The 24,383-nt window shown below is 37.6% G+C and overlaps 1 protein-coding gene across 1 annotated transcript; it reads right to left on the reverse strand.

Annotated features, from left to right (window-relative positions):
- Positions 1-291: 291 nt before the first annotated feature.
- Tefu (Serine/threonine-protein kinase tefu) lies at positions 292-15,844 on the reverse strand. The gene is made up of 19 exons (XM_072907763.1): positions 15,544-15,844; positions 14,974-15,111; positions 14,435-14,840; positions 13,337-13,690; positions 12,544-12,934; positions 11,276-12,091; positions 10,854-11,049; positions 9,498-10,264; positions 8,208-8,509; positions 6,722-7,919; positions 6,438-6,648; positions 5,807-6,246; positions 5,134-5,730; positions 4,201-5,065; positions 3,342-4,103; positions 2,799-3,281; positions 2,407-2,690; positions 2,065-2,291; positions 292-1,554 (listed from the first exon to the last, which is right to left on the reverse strand). Exons 1-19 carry the CDS (start codon positions 15,613-15,615, stop codon positions 1,376-1,378), a joined length of 8,688 nt encoding a protein of 2,895 aa, XP_072763864.1. The 5' UTR covers positions 15,616-15,844; the 3' UTR covers positions 292-1,375.
- Between the last annotated feature and the right edge of the window lie 8,539 nt (positions 15,845-24,383).

Below are 24,383 nucleotides of genomic sequence, written 5' to 3' on the forward strand. Positions count from 1 at the left end.
ATCAAAGAGATACATTTATCTCCTTTTTTCCTGGAGTTGTGATTTATAGAATTGATTTAAAAAATATAAAGTATCATCAAATAGGCAAGTAAGAGCCAACATAGCTCAAAAGCATGAAATAAAGATATTTAATTAAAGGTTTATTTAAGGAATTTAATTTATGTATTTTGGTCTCTCTTCGAGTCTTCTTCTCGAAAAACATCAACAAAAAGAAAGAAATTTATTAGAGATTATTCAGGGTGTCTATATTCAAATTATTTAATACAGATAACAAATTTCCTGAATATTCTTTAAGCTATTTGTTAAAAATTCCAGATAAAAAAAAATATTTTAAAGATTTTTGGTGCGACTTTCTTTCTAAAATAAGCTTTTTGTGTTTTCTAATGTTTTTCATTCGTACGAAAGAAGAACATAAAGCCTCTTAGTTTCAAGTGTTAGATTTGTATATAATAATGTACTATGAAAAAAAATTGAACAACTTTATAGATAAGCATTTTATAAATAAAGATATATTTATAATGTTTTAAACACATAATTATGTGTTTGCTTACAAATTGTTTACAAAAGAGAAGAGAAAAATCTGAAGACAAAATTTTTTTTTAATTTCCTGAGTCAATAAAATTCCATGAGAATTCTCTAATTTTTACAAAAGAAATCCTTGAGAATTCTAAATTTTCATTGTTTTTTCAAGACAATCTTTGATAGACATTCTACTATTAGATACTTGTCGCAATTTATTTTTTTATCAATTTTTACTATAAATTATAACTCTTGCACACTTTTATATACTTTCACTTTGTTCAGAATGTAAAATCATATAAAAATTTCAGGTGGCGTAATACAGCTTATATCAATATTAGATTATGTTTGTGAATCTATTCATCAAGAATTGTAAAATAGCATATGACCAATTAGCAACAAAAACCTTTCTTAATCATTTAAATGGTGCTATTTGTCGTACAAATACACTGATTGGTTGTTGAAGGAATTTTTAGAATTACAAAAATTTTCTGCCAATCAATGCCTTCGAGAATATTTTTATTTGTCAAGTGAAATGTTGTTCAAAGGCTATTCTACTCTGACGATTTTCGAAACAAAACCAAACCCTAAATCACGATATTTCGATTTGCTTTGATTTCTTAAAATCATTGCAACAGATCCCGAAACACAGTCACCGTAGATATGCAACTTTTAATTAATTAACTTTATTAATTAAAAAATTTATTTAAAAAACTTCAACTATAACTTTAATTAACTTTTTAATATTTTAATGAATGTAAAAAAAGATAGAATTCAAATATTTTATATTATATATTAAAACAAAGTTAAAAACTTTTATCTTAGAAAACTTATATGAAAACATCTTTCTTGAGATTTACAAATATGGCTGCCAGCCACAATAGACCCGACATAAATTTGCGGGGTCTCGCGCCTCCTGTAGAAGTCTTTCGACCTGCCCCGGAACGCTGGAAACCAAACCGTCCTCTGTTCCCCGTAATTTTTGTTCGATCCTCAAAAGAGCTCTCTTGGCGAGCTTGTTGGTCTCTACAGATGCTAAAAAGCAAAAGAAGATAATAAATTGAGACACATTGCAATTTATGTATCCGCTGATTTAAATGTATTTTGAAAGAGGATAAAAATTATACATATAGAAGAGTGTTCACGAACGATAGGTCAAAGAGATTTTCTCTGAAACGTCATACAAAAAAAAATGTTTTAAACAATTTATGAGATTTTGAAGAAAAAAAGGTGACAATCGTGAATTTTAACTTAAGGGGATACCGATGTACCGACCGAGTTCTAACCTAACAAAACAATATATTTACTTAATATAAAAGTTGCAATTTATATACATAAAATAAAATAGGTTCTCTCCTCTCAGAATTGCATGAAAGAATATTTGGGAACTTTTAGAAATGAGCTTAGAAGCCTAGAAAAAAAGTATTCCTTTAAAAACAAATGTGCTGCACATCCCCCAAGACACAATCTTAGTTGAGGAGTTCGGAATTTCCTAATTATGTTTAATAGACCAGCATTTTTTCTCGCTCGCTTAATTTTCTTTACCTCGCCCGCTGTTTTCCGAGTAACCTCTTACGACGTCGCTCTGCATCTTGCAGGCCTTCTCCGGGGTGATGGCCCACGTAAAGAGCGGATCGTACAATAGGACTTGAAGGAGGGTGATGATAATTTGTCTCTGATCGCGCAGCATCGTCATGGTCACTTCACAGCTGCGTCTCATGGTGCCTTCGATACCGGAAGCACCCATGGCAACCTCGATGTCTCTAGTTAGTCTATAACAGAGTGATGATTCAATAACGACAATCGAATGAAGATAATTAAAGAAGATTAAATGTGCGAAATGATAATAAGATATAAACTAATGATTTCTTCGGGTTTCCTCTATACCTGAAAGGAATGGTCTCGGGAAGGGGCAGAACCTTGCCTTGCTCGAAAGCCACGCCAAAGTCGATGTGCACCACTTCAGCGGTGTGCTCGTCGATGAGAATATTACTCAAGTGCCTATCACCAAGGCCCAGAATGTAACCCGCGATGGACGTAGTGGCGACGCTGCGCGTATACGTGAGCGTCCTCTCAACCCAGGTCTCGGGCGATCGATACTTCTCCTCGAAGAAGTGGTGGAACGCCGGCCGCATACGTTTGCAACACTCGAGGAAAACCTTTAGCTTCATCTGGATAATCAGCACAAAAGGCAATTTTAAAAACAGAATCTTCGAGAATTTTAATTAGAATCAAGCAAAAAATCTTAATTAACCAATCCAAAACTGGACATTACTTGCCTCGTTCGACCCTTGAGCGACGTTTTTCATTTTGTTCCTGGCCGCTTCAGCTGTCAGGTCACGCGGATAATACCTCTTGTGTATACCGACCGTGTCTGGACCACCTATTAAGGTCGTCGTGATTGGCACCGTGTTATCGCACCACTCCAACACGCCTGACCTCTGTGTCAGCGGCACTACTTTGTACGTTCTGATACGCAGATTCCGTCGTTTGGTCTCCTTGCACGTACGCAACAGTGTGTTCATCACAGAGAACACCTGTTGCATCACCGCGTCCTGCCGTAGGTCGTCTTTGCCCTTGACCAACTGTCGGCGTTGCACGCCGTCGGTACCGACGCAGATGATCTTCTTCGGCGCGTTCACGCCGCCGACAAACTCGCAAGTCTCCTGATACGCCTTCACGCCGACCACGTTGTCATAATTACCTGACGGTCTGACAACTAAGCTCAAGGTTGGTAGAAGAACATTGTCCAAGTTCTTGATCTAGAAAGGAATCAGATTTTGAAAATCGCAATTTATACGAATGTCTTCTCTTAAAAGTACCTTGGATATCAACTGATCTCGTGGTATCGGATAACATTTTCCGGTACAGCACTTGCCCTTGGGTTGCCAGTAAGCGAGACTCAACAGCGCTCGCGATAGACTCTCCATTTCTTGAACGATATCGCGCACGGATGACTCGGCCAATCGCTTGAGGAGCTTCTTGGCTCCCAGCACGCGACGTTCTTCTTTCGTGACCGTGGATCCCGGATCGCTGTGTAGATTTTTCAGCGCCAACACCACAGGTAACGTGTGATACGGATGTTGCAGAGCGCAGCGCTCGAGGATCTTGAAAATTCGCGTGGAAAAACTCCGCTGGTGCTTGAGATCGTTACTCACGTGAGCGGCCAATTGTGGCACCAGTGGCACAAACTTGAAAGACGGCACGTTATCCAGCTCGTCCAGCAGTTCTTCGTTCACCTCGTTATCGAGCATGTTATCCATCCAGAGTGCAACCAGCCGGAAGATGAGCAGATTGTGCTCCTCGCTGCTACACAACGTCTTCAGGTAATATTTTAGAGCTTGTGTGAGATAGTTGCGCCTCTCCTGCTCGATGTTTTTTAACTCGGCCGCGTCGTTCGTCGATTGCTTCTGGTTGATTATCACGGCACGTTTGATATCCTGATTCTTCATCTGCGCCTGGTCTAAAACCTGAGTTTTTAGATCACTGCTGCGAGCGTATTCTTTCAATGACTCGTATATCGGAGAGTTCATGTACGCGCTGATCTGCTCATACTGCGCGTCGGCAAAGCGCGCCAGTGCAACCTGAGAAAGATGATGATGAAAGGTGTGCATATACATATGTTATATAAAACTCGTAAGTTAATATCAATTATTTTTTTATAGACCTTTGTTCTCTTACCTGTGTGTCGTATAAATCTCTAACGACATCAGGCGTCTGCTCATCGATAGTCTTGCTGGTTTCGATAGACTCCAGATAATATTTTTGGATTACCGCCTGTGGATTCTCTGACTTGGTCTCGGCCAACCAGTCGCCATACACTCGCAGAGCTTTGGCTCTTAGGCTCGGCTTCGGATCTCTCTTTTCGATCAGATTGCGCAACAGACGCCGCGCAATGACCTGGTCGTGTTTCATCCACGCCAGGAGCGATTCCTGGTAGAGACATTGGTTCTCCAAATCTCTAGAGAGGTTTCGCTGAGTCGCTAGCGTGCCCAGTGCTCGAGCGGCCACTTGAAAGTCACCCTGACCCACCGCAACCTCCGCCAGGTCCAGACAAGTGGCAAAGAACGTCTCACGTATGTTCGTGTCCGTCCACAGAGATTCGCGGATGCGGAACATGACGATTCGCTGCCATAAGATCGGCTCCACGTAGTCGAACTGACCTGTCAGGCTGATCTCGTGTTTATTCCAGCGTTGCAATACCTCTGAATATCCCTCCTGCGGCGAGTCAGCCGCTGAATTCAGCTGCTCGATTTCGCGCAACAGCCGCAGTTGTGACAGTTTCTCGTTGAGGATTCGGCTGCTCTCTAGACTGATTACTCGCAGTCCGCGGATCACGTTTACGCGGGCGCGCTCGATCGCCCGTTCCGTCCCTCTTCGGTCGTTTTCGTGGAGGCACTTTAGCGCGTCATAATGATGCACGTGAAACGCGTTCTCCAGGGACTCCAGTCGCAAGTGTTGCGGTTGAAAATCGTTGTGACTAGTAGTGGCAACAGAGTCGTCGACCAGCAAGTTCCACTTGCCAAGTCTCCAGGCGCACTCGTAACTGTTACATATTTGCGGAATATATAATCGCATGCCCTCTTTCATCCAAATTTTTAGATATAATCTCACCTAAACTTTTCATCTAAGCAGTCACCCAGGAACCGCCATTGGAGAAACTGTAGTCCCGAGCGATGTAGTGCGTTCGCCATCTCCATCCTGGCGTTCGTCAACGACGAGTGATTGCCGCTGTGCGACAGCTCGATGTCTTGTGCGAGCATGACCTTGTCCCAGCAGTTGGTGCGAGCGTAATACTGTATCCGAGAGTCTTGATCGAGCAGATGCGACGATCCGGCACCACTCGTGGCGTCCGGGTCACTGATGTTCAGGTAGGTGTCCAGCATGATGTCTTGCAACACTCGACCTACCATCGGCTGGCGTTCGTAGATGTAATCGATCCTTGGATCGCTGCTGAAATCCGGATAATCCGACGAGACAGACTCGCAGGCAAACTGCGCGAACAACAGGGCCGTGTAGTACGCGGAGCACTTGTGCGCAGCTCTTGCCAAGTTGACGTAGTCGAGTGTCAAGGTCACGCCATCCGGTAGCTGCGCCCGCACGTGATTCACCACGTCCAGCATGCGGCGTACAATCTTTTGGTCGCAGCCGCTGCCTCTCGGCGTCGACGACGTGACAGTCTCCGCCTCGTGGTTGATCGCAAAGTGTTGCCTGGCAATTTTAATTGGATTTAGTTGGTCAATTTTAATCGATATTGAATTTTAGTTTACGCCGCTAGCGATAATACCTGAAGAACTGATTGACGCAGTCGCACATGGCTCCAATAAAGCTGCTGTTTCGATGAATAACAAGATAGACGATCCTCGGTAGGATCAGTTCACAGAACTTGACGCTGAGTCGACAGACCGGCAGGTAGCTCTCTAGATAAGAGTCGGCAAAGCACTCGGCGATGCCGCAGGTTAACTTGACGATCCAGTCGGTGTAATTCTCGTTGTCCTGAATGGTCCACAGCGGGTTTTCTGGATTCATGACGCTGCGAAATCTCGCGGCGTCCACGCAAAAGGACACCTGTGTCACGCAACGTCCACGAGCGAACGGTCGGATGTAATCGATCTTCAGAGGCGCGGACTCTTCGAGGATATTCGACAAGTCCTTCGTGTATTCGGAGTTCGACAGTTTACGACCAAAGGAGGTCGACAGCACCGCGTAGAGGGCATCGGCACTAACCTTGAATTGTAATTTATCTGTTAGCCTAATCCATCTTTGCTTCTTCAAAAAGGAGAAAGATTATATATAAACTCTGAAAAGAAAGAATTGACAAAACATTTGCGTCTGACGTTTCATCACAATCTCCTAAATATCTAATTGCAAGCTTAAGATAACATGGAATGGTAGCTTCAACATGAAGATATAAAAACCTTGCGAAGTTCCACCGAGTTCTCCACGAGGAAATTCATCAGCATCGCGACCGACCGATAGGTCAGGATCTCTATCGCGTAGTTTGCTTCCTGAACGAGACTTCCTGTTGGTCGCAAGGCCACAGTGGAATCCGTCGGGCCCAATTCGCCAAGACACTTGGTGGCTTCTATCGATACGTGCGGATTAGACGATTCCGTTAGCTTGGCCAATCTGAGATAGAAAATCAGTTAGCACGCTAAAGAGAAAAAACGAATAATAATTCGAGTGTGAAACGCCTGCTTACTTGAATATCAGTCGATGCAGAATACTGGAACCATCCTCGGGATACGGTTTCTCCAGCTTTCGATGTAATTCTCTCAGCTCCCTCTTCCTGGTCGACAGTTGCTGAGTGAGGTTCGCGAGATCCTCCAGTGTGCACTCGTCGTTTTCCTCACTTATGGCATCTAAGAAACGCCCCAGCTCGTCCTCGAGGCGCAGCACGCTTGCGTTCTTTTTCGATCTGATGGCATTGCGAGCCTCTCTCGCTTCCCGGAAAATCTCGTTGTTCGGAAATGAGCTGAGCTTCGCGATAGCTTCCCGTAGAACATCTCTTCGCTCCACCACGAGGAACCTGAGTAGATTCGCGGCGACTCGATTGACGCTGCTCGTGCTCGACTGTGCCAAGCCGACCAGATCTGCTACGACGAATCTGAGGACGTCCCGCACCTCCACGGCTCTTGCAGGTAGCGCCCGTCTTAGGAATAACTCCAGAAACTTGCAGCACGCCGCGATGAATAACCCATCGTTATTTCCTCTGGTCATATGCAGTAGACTGTAGCACACGTCCCGGATCAAGAATGCGGCCATCTCGTCGAAGATGGGTTCCGCCAGGTCGCGTGTCAGCCACGAGCAGAAGTACGAGTATTGATACAGTCGTTTGAGCTTCTCCTCGAGAGAACGCGACGAGTGTACAGCGCTCGCGAGACACAACAGCATCCTCTGCAGCGTTGCCGGTTGCTGCTCGACCAGCGTACGCGTCAAGGTCTCCCCCAACGCCAGATAACCAGAAGACTGTAGGTGATCAAGGCACAGATCTAATGTAGTTCGCATGAAATGCGGCGGATCTGTCGCCGGGAAGCACACGTTCGTGATGGAGAGAACGCGCTGCAAGTCGTCCTCGTCGTGCAGCCTCTGTATCAGTTCCACCAGAACGTCCTGCAGGCGGGAGTAAAATAATCGGCCAAAATTGCGCGTACCCGCGAACTCGTCCGTGTTCTTCGTTAGCTTCTGCATCGTCTGTTTAGCCTCACCGTTAGACAAGATAACGCGCGACAACAGCCAGGCAAAGCAAGACGGAAAAACGTCCTCGAAGACTTTGTCAAAGGCCATACCGGCGCAATTGGCGCATAAGGATACGGCCTCGGTGAGGCCCGAAGTACGCAGCACGATCGGAACTAAGTGATTGATGTTCTTTCTAAAGAATTCATCCACAGTCTCGCATCCTGTTGACATAATAATAGACATAATAATAGTCTTCAATTAAATCGAATTTGAATCAAAAATTAATAATCTACGTCTTTAATTATAACATCATATCAAATGTGAAATACCGAAAAATTTTAGTCAGGAATATGATTAAATAGTCAAGAATATGATTTAATAGTCGGGGATATGATTTTACAGTCAGGAATAGGGCTAAAATTTGATAATTAAATTGATCAGTAAATAAAACAAAAATTTTTCACACTACTGTTACTATACATTAGCGTTGCAAGTTAATCTGTCTTTACCCACTAGGATCCACGGAAACCTCTGCAACGGGTACTGCGCGTCCTTGAGCCATGATGTCAGCAGGTAGTTTAAGTTATCCTCGACGAGTGAGACGTGCGTTGTTGTGTGTTGCGCTGCTGCCGAGAGGACCTTTTCCACAGTCCGTATGTCTACGTTTTTCTCTATCGTAAGTCGTAGCATAGCAAACAAGGCACGACCCTGAAGAACACCACTGGCGCAAGTAACAGAGGCCAGTGCGTTCAATGCACTAGCCGTTCGGGTTTCTCTCTCATCCTGTTGTTGACTCTCCTCCAGACTGTTGCTATTTCACGTAAAATTATGAACAGATTAAAACTTAACTACTTAATAGTAACTCTATTAATTTTAAACAATTTAATTTTTAATTAACTAGATTATATATTAAATTTATCTTAATTTAAAGGCAATCTTTTCATCTAATTTGTTTCAGCATCAGATATACTTTATATACAGGGTATTTTACTTTAATTTCCCCAGACAAATATCTCAAAAAATATACGGAAGATACGGAAGAACATTTCAAATAAATTGTTTGGCTCAAAGAATGACATAAGATGGGGCCATTGATTTAACCTTGAACAATTGTTTGTAGGTCACCTTCAATTTCTTAAATTTCTTAAGTGGTACCTTCTACTTTTTATTACATATTCTTGTAGTTCTTATTGAGGCCTTTTCAAAACACTATAATTTTATCCATTTCGCGTCAGCCGTTTCCAAGTTATCGAGGTTTTTATTTTAAAATATGTTGTTTGTAAGTCGGTCAAACACGTAATTTGTTCATTATTTAGCTTTAAGCCTATTACATTTTTTTGTTTACTAGATCGTAAACTACAATATATGAAAAAAACGGTTGATTTTCCGATATCCAATTTTATAAAATTGGATTTTATATATAAAATTTTATCTCGGTAAAATCAGCTTATTTCTTTATATGTTATAGCTTATGACTTTGTTAAACAAAAAATGTAATAGGTTCAATACTAGATAATGAACAATTTACCTGTTTGACTGGCTTACAGTCACCTACATTGTACTAAAACAAAATTATAATGTTTTAAAAAGGTCTCGAGAAGAATTACAAAAATATGCAAAAAATAGAAAATTTCATAAAAAAGTATGTGACCTTCAAACGATTATCCAAGGTCAAATCAATAGTATCTCATACCCTCCTTCGAGCTAAACAACTTTTACCTAGAGATTTTTCCACATTTCTCGAGATATTTGCCTGGAGAAATTAAATTAAAATACTACTTATATTTTAATGTTCATACTTTTGTGGATCAGAACTTGATTGTTGAGCCTCATCTAGAAGATTGAATGCTGTCTTCTCCACTTTGATGTATATTTGCTCCTTCCATTTGTGAGCGATGTTCTTGAGGGATAGAAGCTCCTGAATACATCGCACAGCTTGCGAACGCAGCACAAAGAGCGCATCGCCGAAGTAGTCGAAAACGCTGTCCAGCAACGTCACGACTTCGTCGTCGGAATCACCGTCCTGATTCCACGAGAAGCTCGGGTCAATACCCACGCACTTGCAGACGCATTTCATGTAATCCGCGTGCATGAGAACGCCATAGTTTCGCTTGCACATGCGTTTGTGGAACTGCATGAGCGTGTAAACGATTGTTTTCGACGAATAATTGTACTCGGTCGCGAATTCAAGGAAGTATGGCAGTAGGTTCAGCAGTCGACGCGTCAATTCCTCATCCCGGTGATCCTTCTGGTAGATCTCCAGCACGAGGTCCAACGGCGCGTCCGCGTACTCACGGTGAATCTCATCTCGATCACGGGCTGCAAGCGACTCCAGGATCGTCAACGATATCCAATAGTCGACGCAATTCGTGAAGTCCTGTTGCGTGATGAGCAAGTTGCGCATCGTCTTTGTCTGCAGCGGGGATTTGCCGCGATTCGCGTCAACGTGCAGTGCGCAGAAGGAGGCCAGGGCTTCGACAACCTGAAGACGGATCGCGTCCTCAGGTCGGAGATTCGTCGAAGACAACGATTTCGACGTTTCCAAACCGGAACACTTGCGTCTGTTCTGAAAAGTAAAGTCGTTCAAGGATTAAAATTGATATCTTTATTATATACACAGTATTTTATATTATCTAGATAAAATTATTTAGATAATCATTTTATGAAGCAATTTTCTTATCTCATCTTTATCTAGATCTTTATTTAATAATGAAATGTGTTTATCTACATCTTTATCTTAGATGAAAAAATGTCTTAAATTATTTAAGATGATAGTTGTATCCAGAATAATTCACAATTAGTCGTCAGTAAACCTTTTGTAATTCTTTAATATATTTGGTTCTTATATTTAGATTCAACAAAGGCTAAAGGCAACCTCTAATCATATTAAAAAAATCATTAAATATTTACTAAACACCGAGTTAAATTATAATTATATATAACGATTATAGATAACAATTATTTTATTTTTTCCTTAATTATTTTCCCAAAGCAATATTATCTTAAAGAGATAATTATCTAGATAAGATAATTGCTTTATAATTTCATCTATTATCTAATTTAAATAAATCGTTTTTATCTTATCTAAAATAAAATTTTATATTTAAGATGAATTCTATTATCTTATCTTATCTAGATGATTACAACGTAGATACCTGAAAAGTATCATGTTCCTTATAATCACTGCTTCGACGACTGTTATCGAGATTCAGAAGATCGAAAATATTTCTCAACATATCCACGGTAGACGAAGAGATGATTATCCTCGCGATGTCTGCGTCATAGGTTGTCCTATAGAGCACATTCAATGCTCTGGTCATGCTCAACAAGTACGTATACTTGCATGCATACCTATAAATAAATATTTAATAACGTAAGACATTTCAAAGTGAAAATAAATCTTAATAAAAGCTCAAATTTTTAATGCATAATTAATTACAATATAATTATTATTAATATACTATTAAAATTAAAAAGTAGAAATGTTTAAGATTCGAATCTTTTCGATGATTTTGAAAGAAAAAGAGGAAAGAGATGACCAACTGTTTCATTTAAAATTTCAATACACTTTTCGCACCTGCTCCAGTCGATTCTCGCGAGAACTTCGAAACTACTCTTCAGATGCTTCTCCATCGCGTCGATCAATGGCTCAATGGTGTCCTCCTTCGAAATAATACCCAGCTGCTTCAGAGTGGACAGCGATCTGGCTAGGAGCGCAACCTTCATCAATACAACATGCACTTCAATTGTATTTGTCGTCTCGTCGTTGGAGTCTTCACTTTGAAGAACATCGTGCAAGCCTTTCTTCAGAAAATTGAACGCTTCCTGTACGCAGAAGATGGGACTTCCGTCCGTGACCGCCAGCCTAAAATCTTGTTTGTCGCGCTCGTCCTTCGATTTCGCAGAAAACTTTAGCTTGAATGTCAAAGACGCGTGACAGAGTCGTGAAAGGTCCGTGGAATAGATGTCCCGGTGCGACATAAAAACGGGTTCGCGCGGTTCCTCGCGCTTTCGCGACTTCCTGATACTTTGCCGGCAACGGGAGCTCAGAACGAGATCCACTAACAGGGCGCAGATGTTCTCGATGGTTTCATTGGACAATCGTGTCACTAGCTTTTGCCACGGCGCGTTTAGCAGCCACTCTAGAAGACGCGTTCTGTCGCAGATCGGCGTGGTCGTTGGCGATGGATTCAATACCGACGTAAACGCGTCCTCTGGCAAAGAGACGCGTTCGCACAACTGTCGTAGCGTGTGTACGCTGTTCGGTGACCAGCGGATCGCCCTTGTTAGATACAACCTGAGAAGGGCGTTTGCATTGGGCATCTTGTTGTGCATTATAAAACAGCGGATCAGTGAGTGACCCGACTCTTCATTCTGATTTGCTCCCAGAGACCTGCAACAATAATCCTAATATAATTGTACATGTATAAAATTGACATTAAAAGACAAATTTTTGCAAAAAATAATTAAAATCATTATCAATGTTAGTTTTAATTAAAATTTTTCAACTTTTTAATTTTTAATTCATTTACATATGCACCTCACAATCAGTACATATAACATATTTATATATGTATTTGAAAATATGTAATACGTTTACATAATTAATATTTTATTAATATTTAATAATATTAAATATTATATTAAATTATATATTATAATATATAATATATAATAAATTATATATAATAAAAAATAATTCAATATAATAAATTAATATAAATTATATTAAATATTATATTAAATAATTAAATAATACTTATATAAATATTATTAATAAAATATTATATTTTAATTAAAATTCTTCAATTTTGCAATCCTTAATTAATTTGTATATTTATGCACCTAAGCAGCATGTCCCAGATCTTACTCCAGTGAATCATGGTATCCTGCACTTCCTTTTCGTTAGATACTTCGTTCTCCATGAGAACAATAGCGAGATTGTACAACTTGTCCATGATGAGCTCGTCTCGAGACTGAGCGAGTTCCGTCAAGCGTTGCAGCAAGGGCGCGAAATCTTGTGGCTTCAAGCACTGTGGATATTTCTTTAGTGTTTCCTCAAGGATCCTCAACAAGGGCCACACTTCTTCAGGACTGCTGTCTGTCACTAAATTGACGACGTTTTCCATCCTATTTATTACTCGTCTACGTTTGGCCGGTTGAGAATAGATGTCGTCGAGAAAATTTGTGTCAATAGTGCCAGTATTCACTGAGTTATCCATTACTTGCTTCATGACTGCAAAAAACACACATCTTATTTAAATTTAATATTTAATATTATTATATAATAAATATATAATTTATTATATTTTATTTAAAAATTAATATTATATTTTATTAGTATTCAAAATTTAAATCTTCAGATAACAGAAAAACTATATGATTGTTGATATAATTTAAAATTTCATAAGTTTATATAATTATAAAATAATTGATTATTTCATTAAAATTAAGTCATTATACAGTAGTGTATCTTGCAAGGCAATTCTTCTTTCTTATGCAATACAGGTCAGGAATATACATTGTTACTCCTTTCAAAAAATCCTAACATTCAGATTATATTCTATTTCTAGATTAAGTGATTAAAAACAAAGTATCTCTATATTATTATAGTGTATTATAAATTATAAAACGATACCTTCGCTAGCAAATTCGATAAAACTACGCCACTGCACGTCCAATTTGCAATTTTCCTGAACAAGCTGGCACATGCTATGCAGCAAATCTTTCCACTTGTTCCAGTTGTAGGCGTATGCGCCGTCGTCGTACCCTATACCATCCGGATGATGAATTTGCAGAAAGATTAATAGCAATTTGTACTTTCCCTCGGAGCCATTTAAACGTAGGATGTTCATCGATATGCTTTCGCTGAATTTGCAAAGTGTGAGCCTTGATTCCGTCGCGATTTGCCTGCATACACTGCTGCTAAGTCTGTAGAAGGACTCCGTCAACTGTTCGTCGTTATTTGCTTTGACATTTTCAAAAGCGTTCTCTAGAAAACACAAAGTAATTGTTAATCTTATATTACCTCTAAAGAGTCTAATTTATTTTAAAGGGTAAACAAAATAGATTTTTCATGTTTTGAAAAAAGAAAACATAATGTTTGAATATGAAGAAAGTATAATGTTTGAAGAATATGTCTTTCCAATTTTATTGAAAAATTCGCTACATTGATAGAGAAAATTATAAGATTTTGAATAAGATAGCACGTGTGTCTTCAAATGGACTTGCAATACTCTTTAAACACATTTTTCTCAAAACACTTTTCAAAATTAGTGTGGCAGATATCTTGAAAATTCTTGAACTAAATAACTTTATTTTTCTAATGAGAAACATTTTTTTTTTTTTTTTTTAAGAACCTAATTATAATTTAAAAAATTAATTTTTTGACCTTCAAAAAATAAATAATTCAACAAAATAGAAATTAATTTTATATATAAAATGACACTACTTTTTTAAATAAAATTAGATTCCCAAAAAATACCCCAAAAATATCCTGAAACTAGACTGAATTTTTTTATGCCAAAATTATTTTAGATTTATTACAGATATCCAGAAATAAGATTTAAAAATATTGACATACTTTTTAAATATCAATAAAAACATATTGATTAATTTTTAATATTCTTCAAAAAAAATTCCTAGAAAAACAATTTTTTATACTGCTAAAGTAGACTTAAATAATCTGGGAAATTTAATTTTGCCTAAAAGATAATTTAACAAAATATTAACATACCCAGAAAAAGCAGTAAATTCTTCACATGAGAAACTAGATTTGTGTGAAAGAAAGAATGATCTACAATCATTTGTAGTGCGTCTAACACAATGTGCTTCTTGAGATGTGCCTTTTTGTACAGCTTGCTGCAAACTGTCAGTAATTCTCTCCATTGTTCTGCTGTGATGTTGTTATGATTCGCACTCTTCGGCAATACATATTTCACCAGTATTGCCAGATATGTGTCCTGATAGTGTACATAGATTTTAGAATCCAATATTTGCAGAATCATAGAGACCATGTTGTTGCCATTTAGAAGTTCAGTAGATCTTTCGTTAGATCGACGAATTGTATCAATCACTAAACCACATAGCGCTTGTCTCTCATTGTTTTTGGTAGTTGTTTCTTTACTGGGCTTCTCCGCTTCCTTTATTATTTTTTTATTTAAACATGAAAAAATTTACAATAATTTAAAATAATAAATAAAATAATAATTAAAAATTTAAAATAATAAATAATAATACATAGTGAAAGAAAAATTTTGACACAATTTTTCTTACATCAAGAATTAGTTTGTGAGCTGTGAGCATAATGTGAGACCAATTAGCATTCCCTGGAACTTTTCTTTCCGTATTTTCATATATTTCATCAAGAGCATCGTCATTCCGATACAAATCCAATAGTCCAGAGACACATTTCTGGAAAATGGTAAAAACAGATTTTAGAAAGTGCTGAGAGAGAAAATATAAGAATCTTGATAAACAGGTTGCATATTAAACATACAATCCAATTTGAATCTTTGATTAAATTTCACTTATAGTTAGTTTTTTGTAAAATCTGATGTAATTTTTTTAAGCAAAGACAAGTTGAATTGGAGCATGATATAAATATATATCAAAATTTAAAAAATTAAATAACTTGTTTTAAGCAAAAAATTGGAAAAAATTAAAATAAAATTAAAATAATTTTGACATTTAATTTTTTCTATACGTCGACTATATTTAATTTCATAAAATAATGTATAAAAATGAATTTCTATGATATCGTAGTATAAAGTAGATATAATACAATTAAGTGACACAGTTATTAATTTCTTTTAATAACTGATAACAAGTGACGCATAGTGTTACCTTTTTGTCGCTCAATCTCGAACTATTGGCTAGATTCAAAACACCGCAGATTCTCTCCGATATTCGCGACATTTTTGCGTTTTCCTCGACGTTCCAGCAGAATTGACAGACGTCGAGTTTAATGTCTAAACTACAAAAAAATATATTTATATAACCGCATCTAAACTTATGGCACAAACGTCGCACAAAAATCACACGGCATTTGATAATCCCGTAAAATGCCGCCAAATGCTGTAGAACAGATTAGATATATATATACGTTAATTAAAATAATCGTCGATTATCGGTAGAAACTAGATAGTCAAACGTTTAAGAAATTATTATTCGTAGAGACTAGAGACTTCCAACAAGAATCGCGCCATATGACATCTACTTTTGATTGGTTCTCTAAATCTGGGCAATTCCCGTTCATATTTAAATCACCTAATCATGAATGTAAACATTATATTTCAAATAAAAAATAAACGTTTCAAAAGAACTAAAAGTATTATAATTTTTTTAAATAAAATATCAGACTAATATATATAATAATAAATTGTTTACATTACATCTTTAGTAGTTGTATATAAATATTATTAACAAAATAAAATTAATATGAAAAGAATAAATATATAAAATATTAATTAAAATACTTTTTTTATTAGAAAACAAATTAGAATATTGCATGTATCACAAATGTATTATAAATTAAAATACTTTATATATCACAAAAATTAAAATATTATAAAAACAAAAATATTTTTGTATCACAAGTAAAAATACTTTATGTATCACAAATTATAATATATTGTATGTATCATATACTAAACATTAAGAAAATTAAATATGCATTGCCGTAGATTTGCTATCAATATTGCTTGCATAAAATCTTTTTTTTTAGTATAAATTTGTAATCTAAACGCTGCAAATCTTATTATAATTTTGAAATATAAATTATGACAATTTATAATATGCGATCAGCATTTAATTTCGCAAATTCTGCATTTAGAAATAATATCCAATTCATGTTTTGGAAATTATTTAAAAAATTACTATGATAACGAAATATTTTTTCTAATTTTATAAATACTTTTTCCTATTTTCTAAATTTTTATGTATAAATTTTTTTCCAGCCCTTGAACGTCATCAGTAATTACCATTAACCATACGTCACACATGATACATAAGCGTGTCACTAATCCATTACAATTATTTTCAAACTGATGAAATACGAAATGAAAGTTTCAATTTTTATTTTATAAGATGTTTATATTTTATATATTATAGATAAGATAAGATCTTCGCGAAACTGGTGAGCGTCGAAAACGAGAGAGAGAGAGAGAGAGAGAGAGAGAGAGAACGAGTAAGGAATAAACGAGATGAACAACATCAAAGCGTTCCGAAGTCTTGTTCGTGAGAATTCCTTTATCCAACGTTTTTCGTATCATATATCGAGTGCGTTCCATATGAACGCTCACGCGCTGTAAGCGCTCACGCTTATGAGCGCTATTTTCAATCGTTCCGTTTGCTGCTTAAGCGCTTAAAATTGCAAACGGAAAGTTGTTCCTTTTGGGTGCATAAGCATTGTGAGCATGTCAAAATGGCGGAAAAACAGATTGTTCTTTTGTGTTCACTAATTGTAATAATGTTCGAAATATTATTTGATGACAATGGAGATTCTTTAAAACTTAATACAGAAGTAGAAAACATTTTTTTAATTCTTAATAAGTATCGCGAGAAAACTGCAATATTACGCCTAAAGAATTACGTAGAAAAGATTTTACCATCATATACCGATGTACAATTTAAATCACATTTTAGTTATTAATCATATATTAATCACATTACAATTTAAATCTATTTTTCTATTCATCATGCGATACCACGAGTGCGTTTCATATGAACGCTCACGCGCTGTAAGCGCTCACGCTTTTGTTGCTCTACCTCGATGGAATAAGCATTTGTGAGCACAAGTTATGACGTCACAGTGACGTTATTAATACGTTATAAACGCTTATAACTCCAAATGGAACAGCGTAAGCAATGCTTATAAGCGCTTTAAGCGTGTAAGCGTCCAAAAGGAACGCACCCATTATTTCACTATAGAAAATAACATTTTTTAATTTTTCATTTTATCGATTTAAAAATAATTTTAATGAATTAATAAGATTTTTATGATTAAAATGACATCAAACACGACATAAATCGGATAATATTTAATTAGAAAGATAATCGTAATTATGACAAAGCCAAAACGATATATTATCGGTTCTCGGATGACTGTCCATCTCATCTAAATAGTTCGGACATAAACCATAGGATGGACACGAATCATATATCGTTACTAATTCATGTCTACTTTCTCAGGGAGCGCATCAGAACAATATGCCCTAAAGTTACTAGATATAATCTAGTGACTTTAATATGCTCGTTAAAGCGACGTGGCCGCTCTCAGGTTTCTCTTTGCTAAAACGCACTTATTTTTTGTGTCGTATATCGTATAGTGTACGAGAGGCTACACAAGGTAGGAGACTTACATGCAACGGACAACCGACAGATGGCAATTATTATTCTTTGAGGAATAAATAGAAGGGAATAAGAAGTTAGAACTGATGATTAATTAATTAAATTAAGTAACTTCTTAAATTAACAACAGATGTTATTGGTTAGAAGAGAAGAGGTTAAATTGATTGAACAATTAATTAGCTTCTTAAAAGATAACGGACGTTTTATCGGTTATTAATATTATAAGACAAGGACAAAAGGATAATTTTCTAATATGATAATTATTCTTAAAAGTGAGTCGATGTGTAATGACTCATGTATGGCATTTTGTTAGTTCAGGGAAGTGAAAATGCAGAGTACATTAAATATTTATTTATAAATATTTGAATTGATATTTGACGAGAACGACATCCACTCGTGAATGAAGTGGTCACCCTAAAAATAGAAGAAATATTAAATTAGGTGAAAAGTAGATAGGAATAGTTGTAAACAGAGACACTTTTTATTTCTAATAAAAATACCTGATAAGAGTCATTTATTCTCTGTATTAGACGTTAATGTCGAACGTAGTGAATATCTAAAATAGAATTAAAATAAAAATTAGTTACTAACTAGGTTATGTACAAGTGTGTCTTAAAACTGACTGGTCAATATTTTTCTAAAAATATACTTACTATGGAAGTCAATCATTGACCAGATACAAGGGACATTTTTCTCAATTGTGCGGGTTGTGCGTGGGTAAATCGGAAACCATCTGTGCAAACAAAACATTAAAATTAGTGATTAATCGGACTAGAACTACTGGACGCACGTACTGATATCGTTCACGCATCAAAGATAATTTGTATCTACGATCGTGCATGTCCGGTCTCGATTGTTTCCTACGGAAACAATTTTGATGACCCGGAGGATGCGTGGAGATCCTTGCCAATAAGTGAACGCCTTTGTACGGTACATATTCCATACTGTCTTGTTTGCATCTTGTATATCACTTCCTTCTGAGGAAACAACACACCGGCAACACCGTTGGGAAGCACTAAACTGGATGGAGACTCTGTAATAATAATACAGAAATAAATAAATGTTCAAGTTTATATAACAGACTATTATAATAATCTTGTTTGAGATCTCTTGGGAGAAAAAAAAAATATATAGATTGTATTCACCAATGAAAAGAGACCTCAAAATCGACGGAAGTTCGACTTTTGGTGGCTGCGCCGTAGATCTGCGAATTTCAACGAGCATACGCGTTGAGTGTGGTGGCATCTCACTCCGGTCTAGTGGGCCTCCCCCACCCCCCTCGTGGTCGAATTTTTATTTTCGATGGACATAAAATTTTGTGTATTTGGAGCTCATGTGCGTTGATGATATCTAATTTTGCAATTTTTGCGAATGAACAGACGCTGTTTAGTTATTACGACTACCGGAGGTTTGACTTTAGTGGCTGCGCAGAAGTTTTGAAGACCTTGTGAATGCGCATTGGGGGCGATTGCGTCTGGCGGGCCTCCTCTACTCTCTCCTGGAGTTAAATTTTGATTCTCGTGGCGCATTAGATTTTGGACGTTTGGTGCACGTGCGTGTTGATTTTTCGATCTTTTGCGAATAAATAGACGTTAATTATTAATCTATAAGTACTGTAATTATTTTTAGGCTTGTTTTGCTTTCAAAAAAGCTACAAATATCACTAGTTGGTTTATTTTTGATACATAAATAATCGCGGATAATTTATTGATAGTTTTCTTTTACCGTGATTAGTTTTGTAGCTTTATTGCAACATCTAGGAAGTACAACTATTAATAAGTAATTATGTTAGAAGAAACAGAATATGACCCCTATCGGGACGACTATGAAGAACTGCTTGAAGTCTACGATAAGAAGTATGGAACTACTTGCCTGAAGTTCTGTAAAATAAAAGAAAAAAGATCTGGGAGACCTGTTATTTACGAAAATCTAATAAAATATGACCCTGACATCTTTGCCACCTCGGTAAGACTTTGGGAGGATGAACTAGACGATCTGGTTCCCAAACTAAAAACGATCAACAAAAGAGATAAGGCATGGATCATAAATAGGTATAAAATAATGGCAGATGTTTCGGACACATTGCATGTCTTGTGCGATAAATATAAAAAGTTAAGTGAAAGGAAGTCCGAATCTGCCGGAATAGAGGAAGGCTCGGTCACTAAGAATGACATTAAGGAAACCATGCACGGCATGAAGGATGAAATGGTGGAATTTACTAAGGCTGTCAGAACTATAATGGATGAACACCGGAAGGAATGTGAAATACGGAATATGCAACAAATGGAAATAAGGCATAAATATGAGGAAGAAATTCAGTGCCTCAAAAAGGAAATCAGTGAGTTGAAGAATACTGTTCTAGAAAGAAAGGAAAGAGTACTTACAGACTATGTGAGAACATCCTCTGCTGTGATGCCCTATCCCGTAGAGGAGGAAGTCGGTCCTCCGATTCTGGCAACGGAATGGCCGCAATTAAAATCCGGCAAGAAGAATGACAAAGATTTGAATTCGAGCAAGTCGAAATTGATGAACCAACCACAAGAAGATCGCAAATGGTATTCGGTAAAAGTCAAGAAGAAGAGGGAAATTTCAAAGACTGACGAAGGAACTTCAAGCGAGTCAAAGATCAATACCGAGCGTGCTTTTCAAGAGGAAAATGGAAACAGGTAAGAGTTATCCAATAGTGGATCTTTCACCTGATTTAGCGCGATTGAAAAAGAAGGCTCGACTTTTTAAGACGGCGGCAATCTTAATTAAGGTAAATCCAGAGAAATCCACTTATGCGGATGCTCTGCGGCGTGCTCGTGAAAAGATAAAACTGGAGGACTTAGGCATAGAAAACACTAAAATTAAAGTGGCCGCCAACGGTAGAAGAATTATTGAAATCCCTGGATGTAATAACGCTAGTAAGGCTGATACTCTAAAGGAGGAAATTTCGCGGGTGCTTGGAGACTCTGCTAGAGTGACCAGACCTCAACTACGGGCTGAAATTATGGTTACCGGATTCGACGACTTCCTCACAGAAGTTGACCTTGCAGATGCTTTGGCTGAAAGAGGTGGCTGTGCTAAGGATGAAATCAAAGTAAGCAATATTAAAAGAAAGAGGATGGGACCGTTCAAGGCTTGGGTGAGCTGTCCGGTCCCTGTGGCCATCAAGGTGGCCAAAGATGGTGAGCTAAGAATTGGGTGGATTATAGCCAAGGTGAAATTAATTGATCGACCAGTACAGTGTTTTAAGTGTTGGGGCTTTGGCCATGTTAGCAATAAGTGTTCTTCCGCAGTAAACAGAAAAGAGTGCTGTTTTAAATGTGGTGAAACGGGACATGCTGTCAAAAGCTGTAAGACAGAAGCGCAATGTGTGCTATGTAAGAAGAGGGGTGTGGACTTTGCACACCGTATGGGAGCATTTACCTGCAGATCCAGGCAAATAGCTCATTAAGTGAAGGAACAACCTTGGACGTTAAACAACAAAGAAGATGTTTACCACAGCGAAGTCTCAACCTCGAACTTGTAATGAGGATTCTACGCGGAGAGTTAATTTAAGAGGATCTACAGGACATCTGCATATCTTCTAGCGTCAAAACATGAAAGCATCTATTGCTATTAGTTGGAAGTCGATACTTAATTTTGTTGGAATGATGGACGCCTGATAGGCTCAAATCCATCTGATCGTGGTTGTGCGAAAGCGTTCCGGACAATAGGATGCGTTGCAGGAATTACCCTGCACCCCGGGGGGAGGTTTTAGTGGGTAGGGCCTGCCGAACACTTTGGTGTTGACTGGCAGGAGGAGTCCTACACTACCCCCTGACGGCCAGGGGGTGTGCCTAATGCATTTCCTCCCCCCTCCGCATGGTAAAAAAAAAAAAAAAAAAAAAAAAAAAAAAATGAATATACATATATCCTACTCTTTCACAGAATTTTGCCCAGATTGTCTTATGGCGAGCCTTTTATTAGAGGCTTATTAGAGGATCTTTACCTAAAGATGTGTTAAAAAATCTTACCTATAGGATAAAATAACTTTTAATTGACCAATCAGAGCGCCGGATGTGGCACGCTTCTTCGTGTCAAACCCAGAGGCCCCTTCCGTATTCACCGATTTTTGCCGAGAATCCCTCTGGCTGAAGGGATACGAATCGTAGATTGTATACTAGGTAGGTCCGTTGTTCAACCGAAGAGGTCGGAGCCTTCGGGTATGGGGGTGTGACCCCGTAATCTTCTCGGGACAACCACGCTCTCGAGCAGCGTTCGCGTCGCGTTAGAGGAAATTAGGTAGGACTCCATTTACCCTATTACGCCCACCTATCCCACCATTCCCTTCGCCCGACAGGGTCAGAAGCGTTCATCCAGGTCGGGATGCAAATGGACAGGCCTCTCCGTGGTCCCCGTGGGCACGACGGATAAGATAGCGGGGTGAAGGAGTCGGATAGTGGCGAATGCCAGCCGGCGGAGTTTATGTCACCCTAAGGAAGGAAGGATGGGCTTATTTGTCGTGGCCAAACTGTCCATCCTGCACACACGAACCAGCAGGCGCTACTGGATTTTTCCATCGCCCGTCTCGGGGCGGTTCCGATAGACAGTGGATGTAAAAATGTGGCGTATGCCTGAAAGGGCGAGGTAGCACGGGCCTTTCCCACTCGTGGGAACGGCTCACACATTAACTGACCAATCAGAGCAAAAGGAGCAAAGATTTCTTTATCTTGATTGATCAATTAAAAACTACTTTACCCTATGAATAGAAATTTTTAACACATTCCAGTATGTAGTATAAGCTTTATGCATAGACATAGGCTGATATTCATAGTCCGACCTTATATTTAAGGTCGTCTTAAGTAAGGTTTTAAAATTCTATTCGGCCATCTGATTGGCTGAACGTAATCTTAAGTCGACTAAAAACATGTCTTAAGATGATCTTATATATAAGAATGGACTATGAATACCGGCCTATGAATACCTAGAGTCCTAAATAATAGAGGAACGTTAACTGTGTCCGTCTTTTTGATTAGTGTGGTATCTAATATGGCGACTGCAGCGGCATATTTATATTTCGTCTGCAATAAAGTCTTAAGAGGTCAAAAATATATCTAAATATTTTGTGTTATATATTTTATATATGCGCCCAGTAGTAAACATATTTGTATTTTAACCTTTTTATTTAAGTATCTTACTTTTATCATAATTTATTTTATATTTATTTTATCTTTTTATTTTATATTTATTTTGTTTTTTATTTTTTTATTTAATATTTTTTTATTAGAGCTTGATAAGTCATAAAATCACTGTTGTACTGTTTTTGGAGATTCTCCAAGTTTTTTTCCACAATTTTAGTACGAACCTTGAGGCGATGTATTTCATCCGCATTAAATAATGGAATAGAGTTGGAATTAAAATTTATGTTCTGTAAAAGAGATTAACATTAGGTGTCAGTTAGAATGAATATTTACATATGATTTAACAATCAAACGTGCTACTCCAAAAATTGCGGTTTTGATAATTTAAAACCTAAAACAAATAGCACCTTAATTTTAAAATCATGATGTATATATTATATTTTATTCTTTTATTTTTTATATAAAAATTCATGCAAAATTAGTGTACATACTAAACTGCAATATATAATACAAAATGTACGTCAAAAACACACTGAACAATGGCCTTGTTTACACCGACATACTTTGATATGCGTACTAAATACTACTGGCCAATCATAGCCATTCCATTCTTTAGAAGACTGGCCATGATTGGTTAGTATAGTACTTAGTACGCGTATCAAGTACTCGATATAAACAAGGCCATTGGCTGCGTTCAGCAGAAATAGCAAATCAGTGAGCGCTTAGTAATTCTTTATTGTGATTGGTTTCTGCATTTAGATCCAACGAAGATTTAACTGCAAGAACCAATCACAATAAAGAATCACTAAGCGCTCACTGATTTGCTTTCTCTGCTGAACGCAGCCATTAAGGTACCGTCACATGCAACGAACTTACGTGAGCGTAACTTGCGCTAAACCGTGTCAGCCAATCAAATCGTCTCAGCTATCATACATAAATCCGCCAGTTATTTACGCTATTAGGGTGCCATCACATGCAGCGTAACTTGCGTAAGCGTAACCTACGTATTCTAGTAATTTAAGAGTCGGCAGGCGACACGGTGGAGACCTCATGCGGAGACTTCAAAACTACAAATTCTTTTCGACGATATTTCGGCTATAAATTAAGAAAGAATCATATTTAACAATGATATTCTTATTTAGGAGGATTGCTCGCAGCCCACTAAAGAGCGATTCTTTGAAAAAAAGGCTTAAAATAAAATTTCATAAAGTTGACATGAATAAGATA

Source organism: Anoplolepis gracilipes, chromosome 15 (genome assembly GCF_047496725.1).
Source record: "Anoplolepis gracilipes chromosome 15, ASM4749672v1, whole genome shotgun sequence".
Classification (NCBI taxonomy): Eukaryota; Metazoa; Arthropoda; class Insecta; order Hymenoptera; family Formicidae; genus Anoplolepis; species Anoplolepis gracilipes.

What these genes read in the sequence shown, in the direction of transcription:
- Tefu (XM_072907763.1), bottom strand. Translation starts at nt 15,615, where the DNA reads ATGTCGCGAATATCGGAGAGAATCTGCGGTGTTTTGAATCTAGCCAAT. An exon ending in TATCGAATTTGCTAGCGAAG is followed by an intron (nt 12,935 to 13,336) that starts GTATCGTTTTAT and finishes TGTTTTTTGCAG; the next exon opens with TCATGAAGCAAGTAATGGAT. An exon ending in GAGATCAGTTGATATCCAAG is followed by an intron (nt 3,282 to 3,341) that starts GTACTTTTAAGA and finishes ATTCCTTTCTAG; the next exon opens with ATCAAGAACTTGGACAATGT.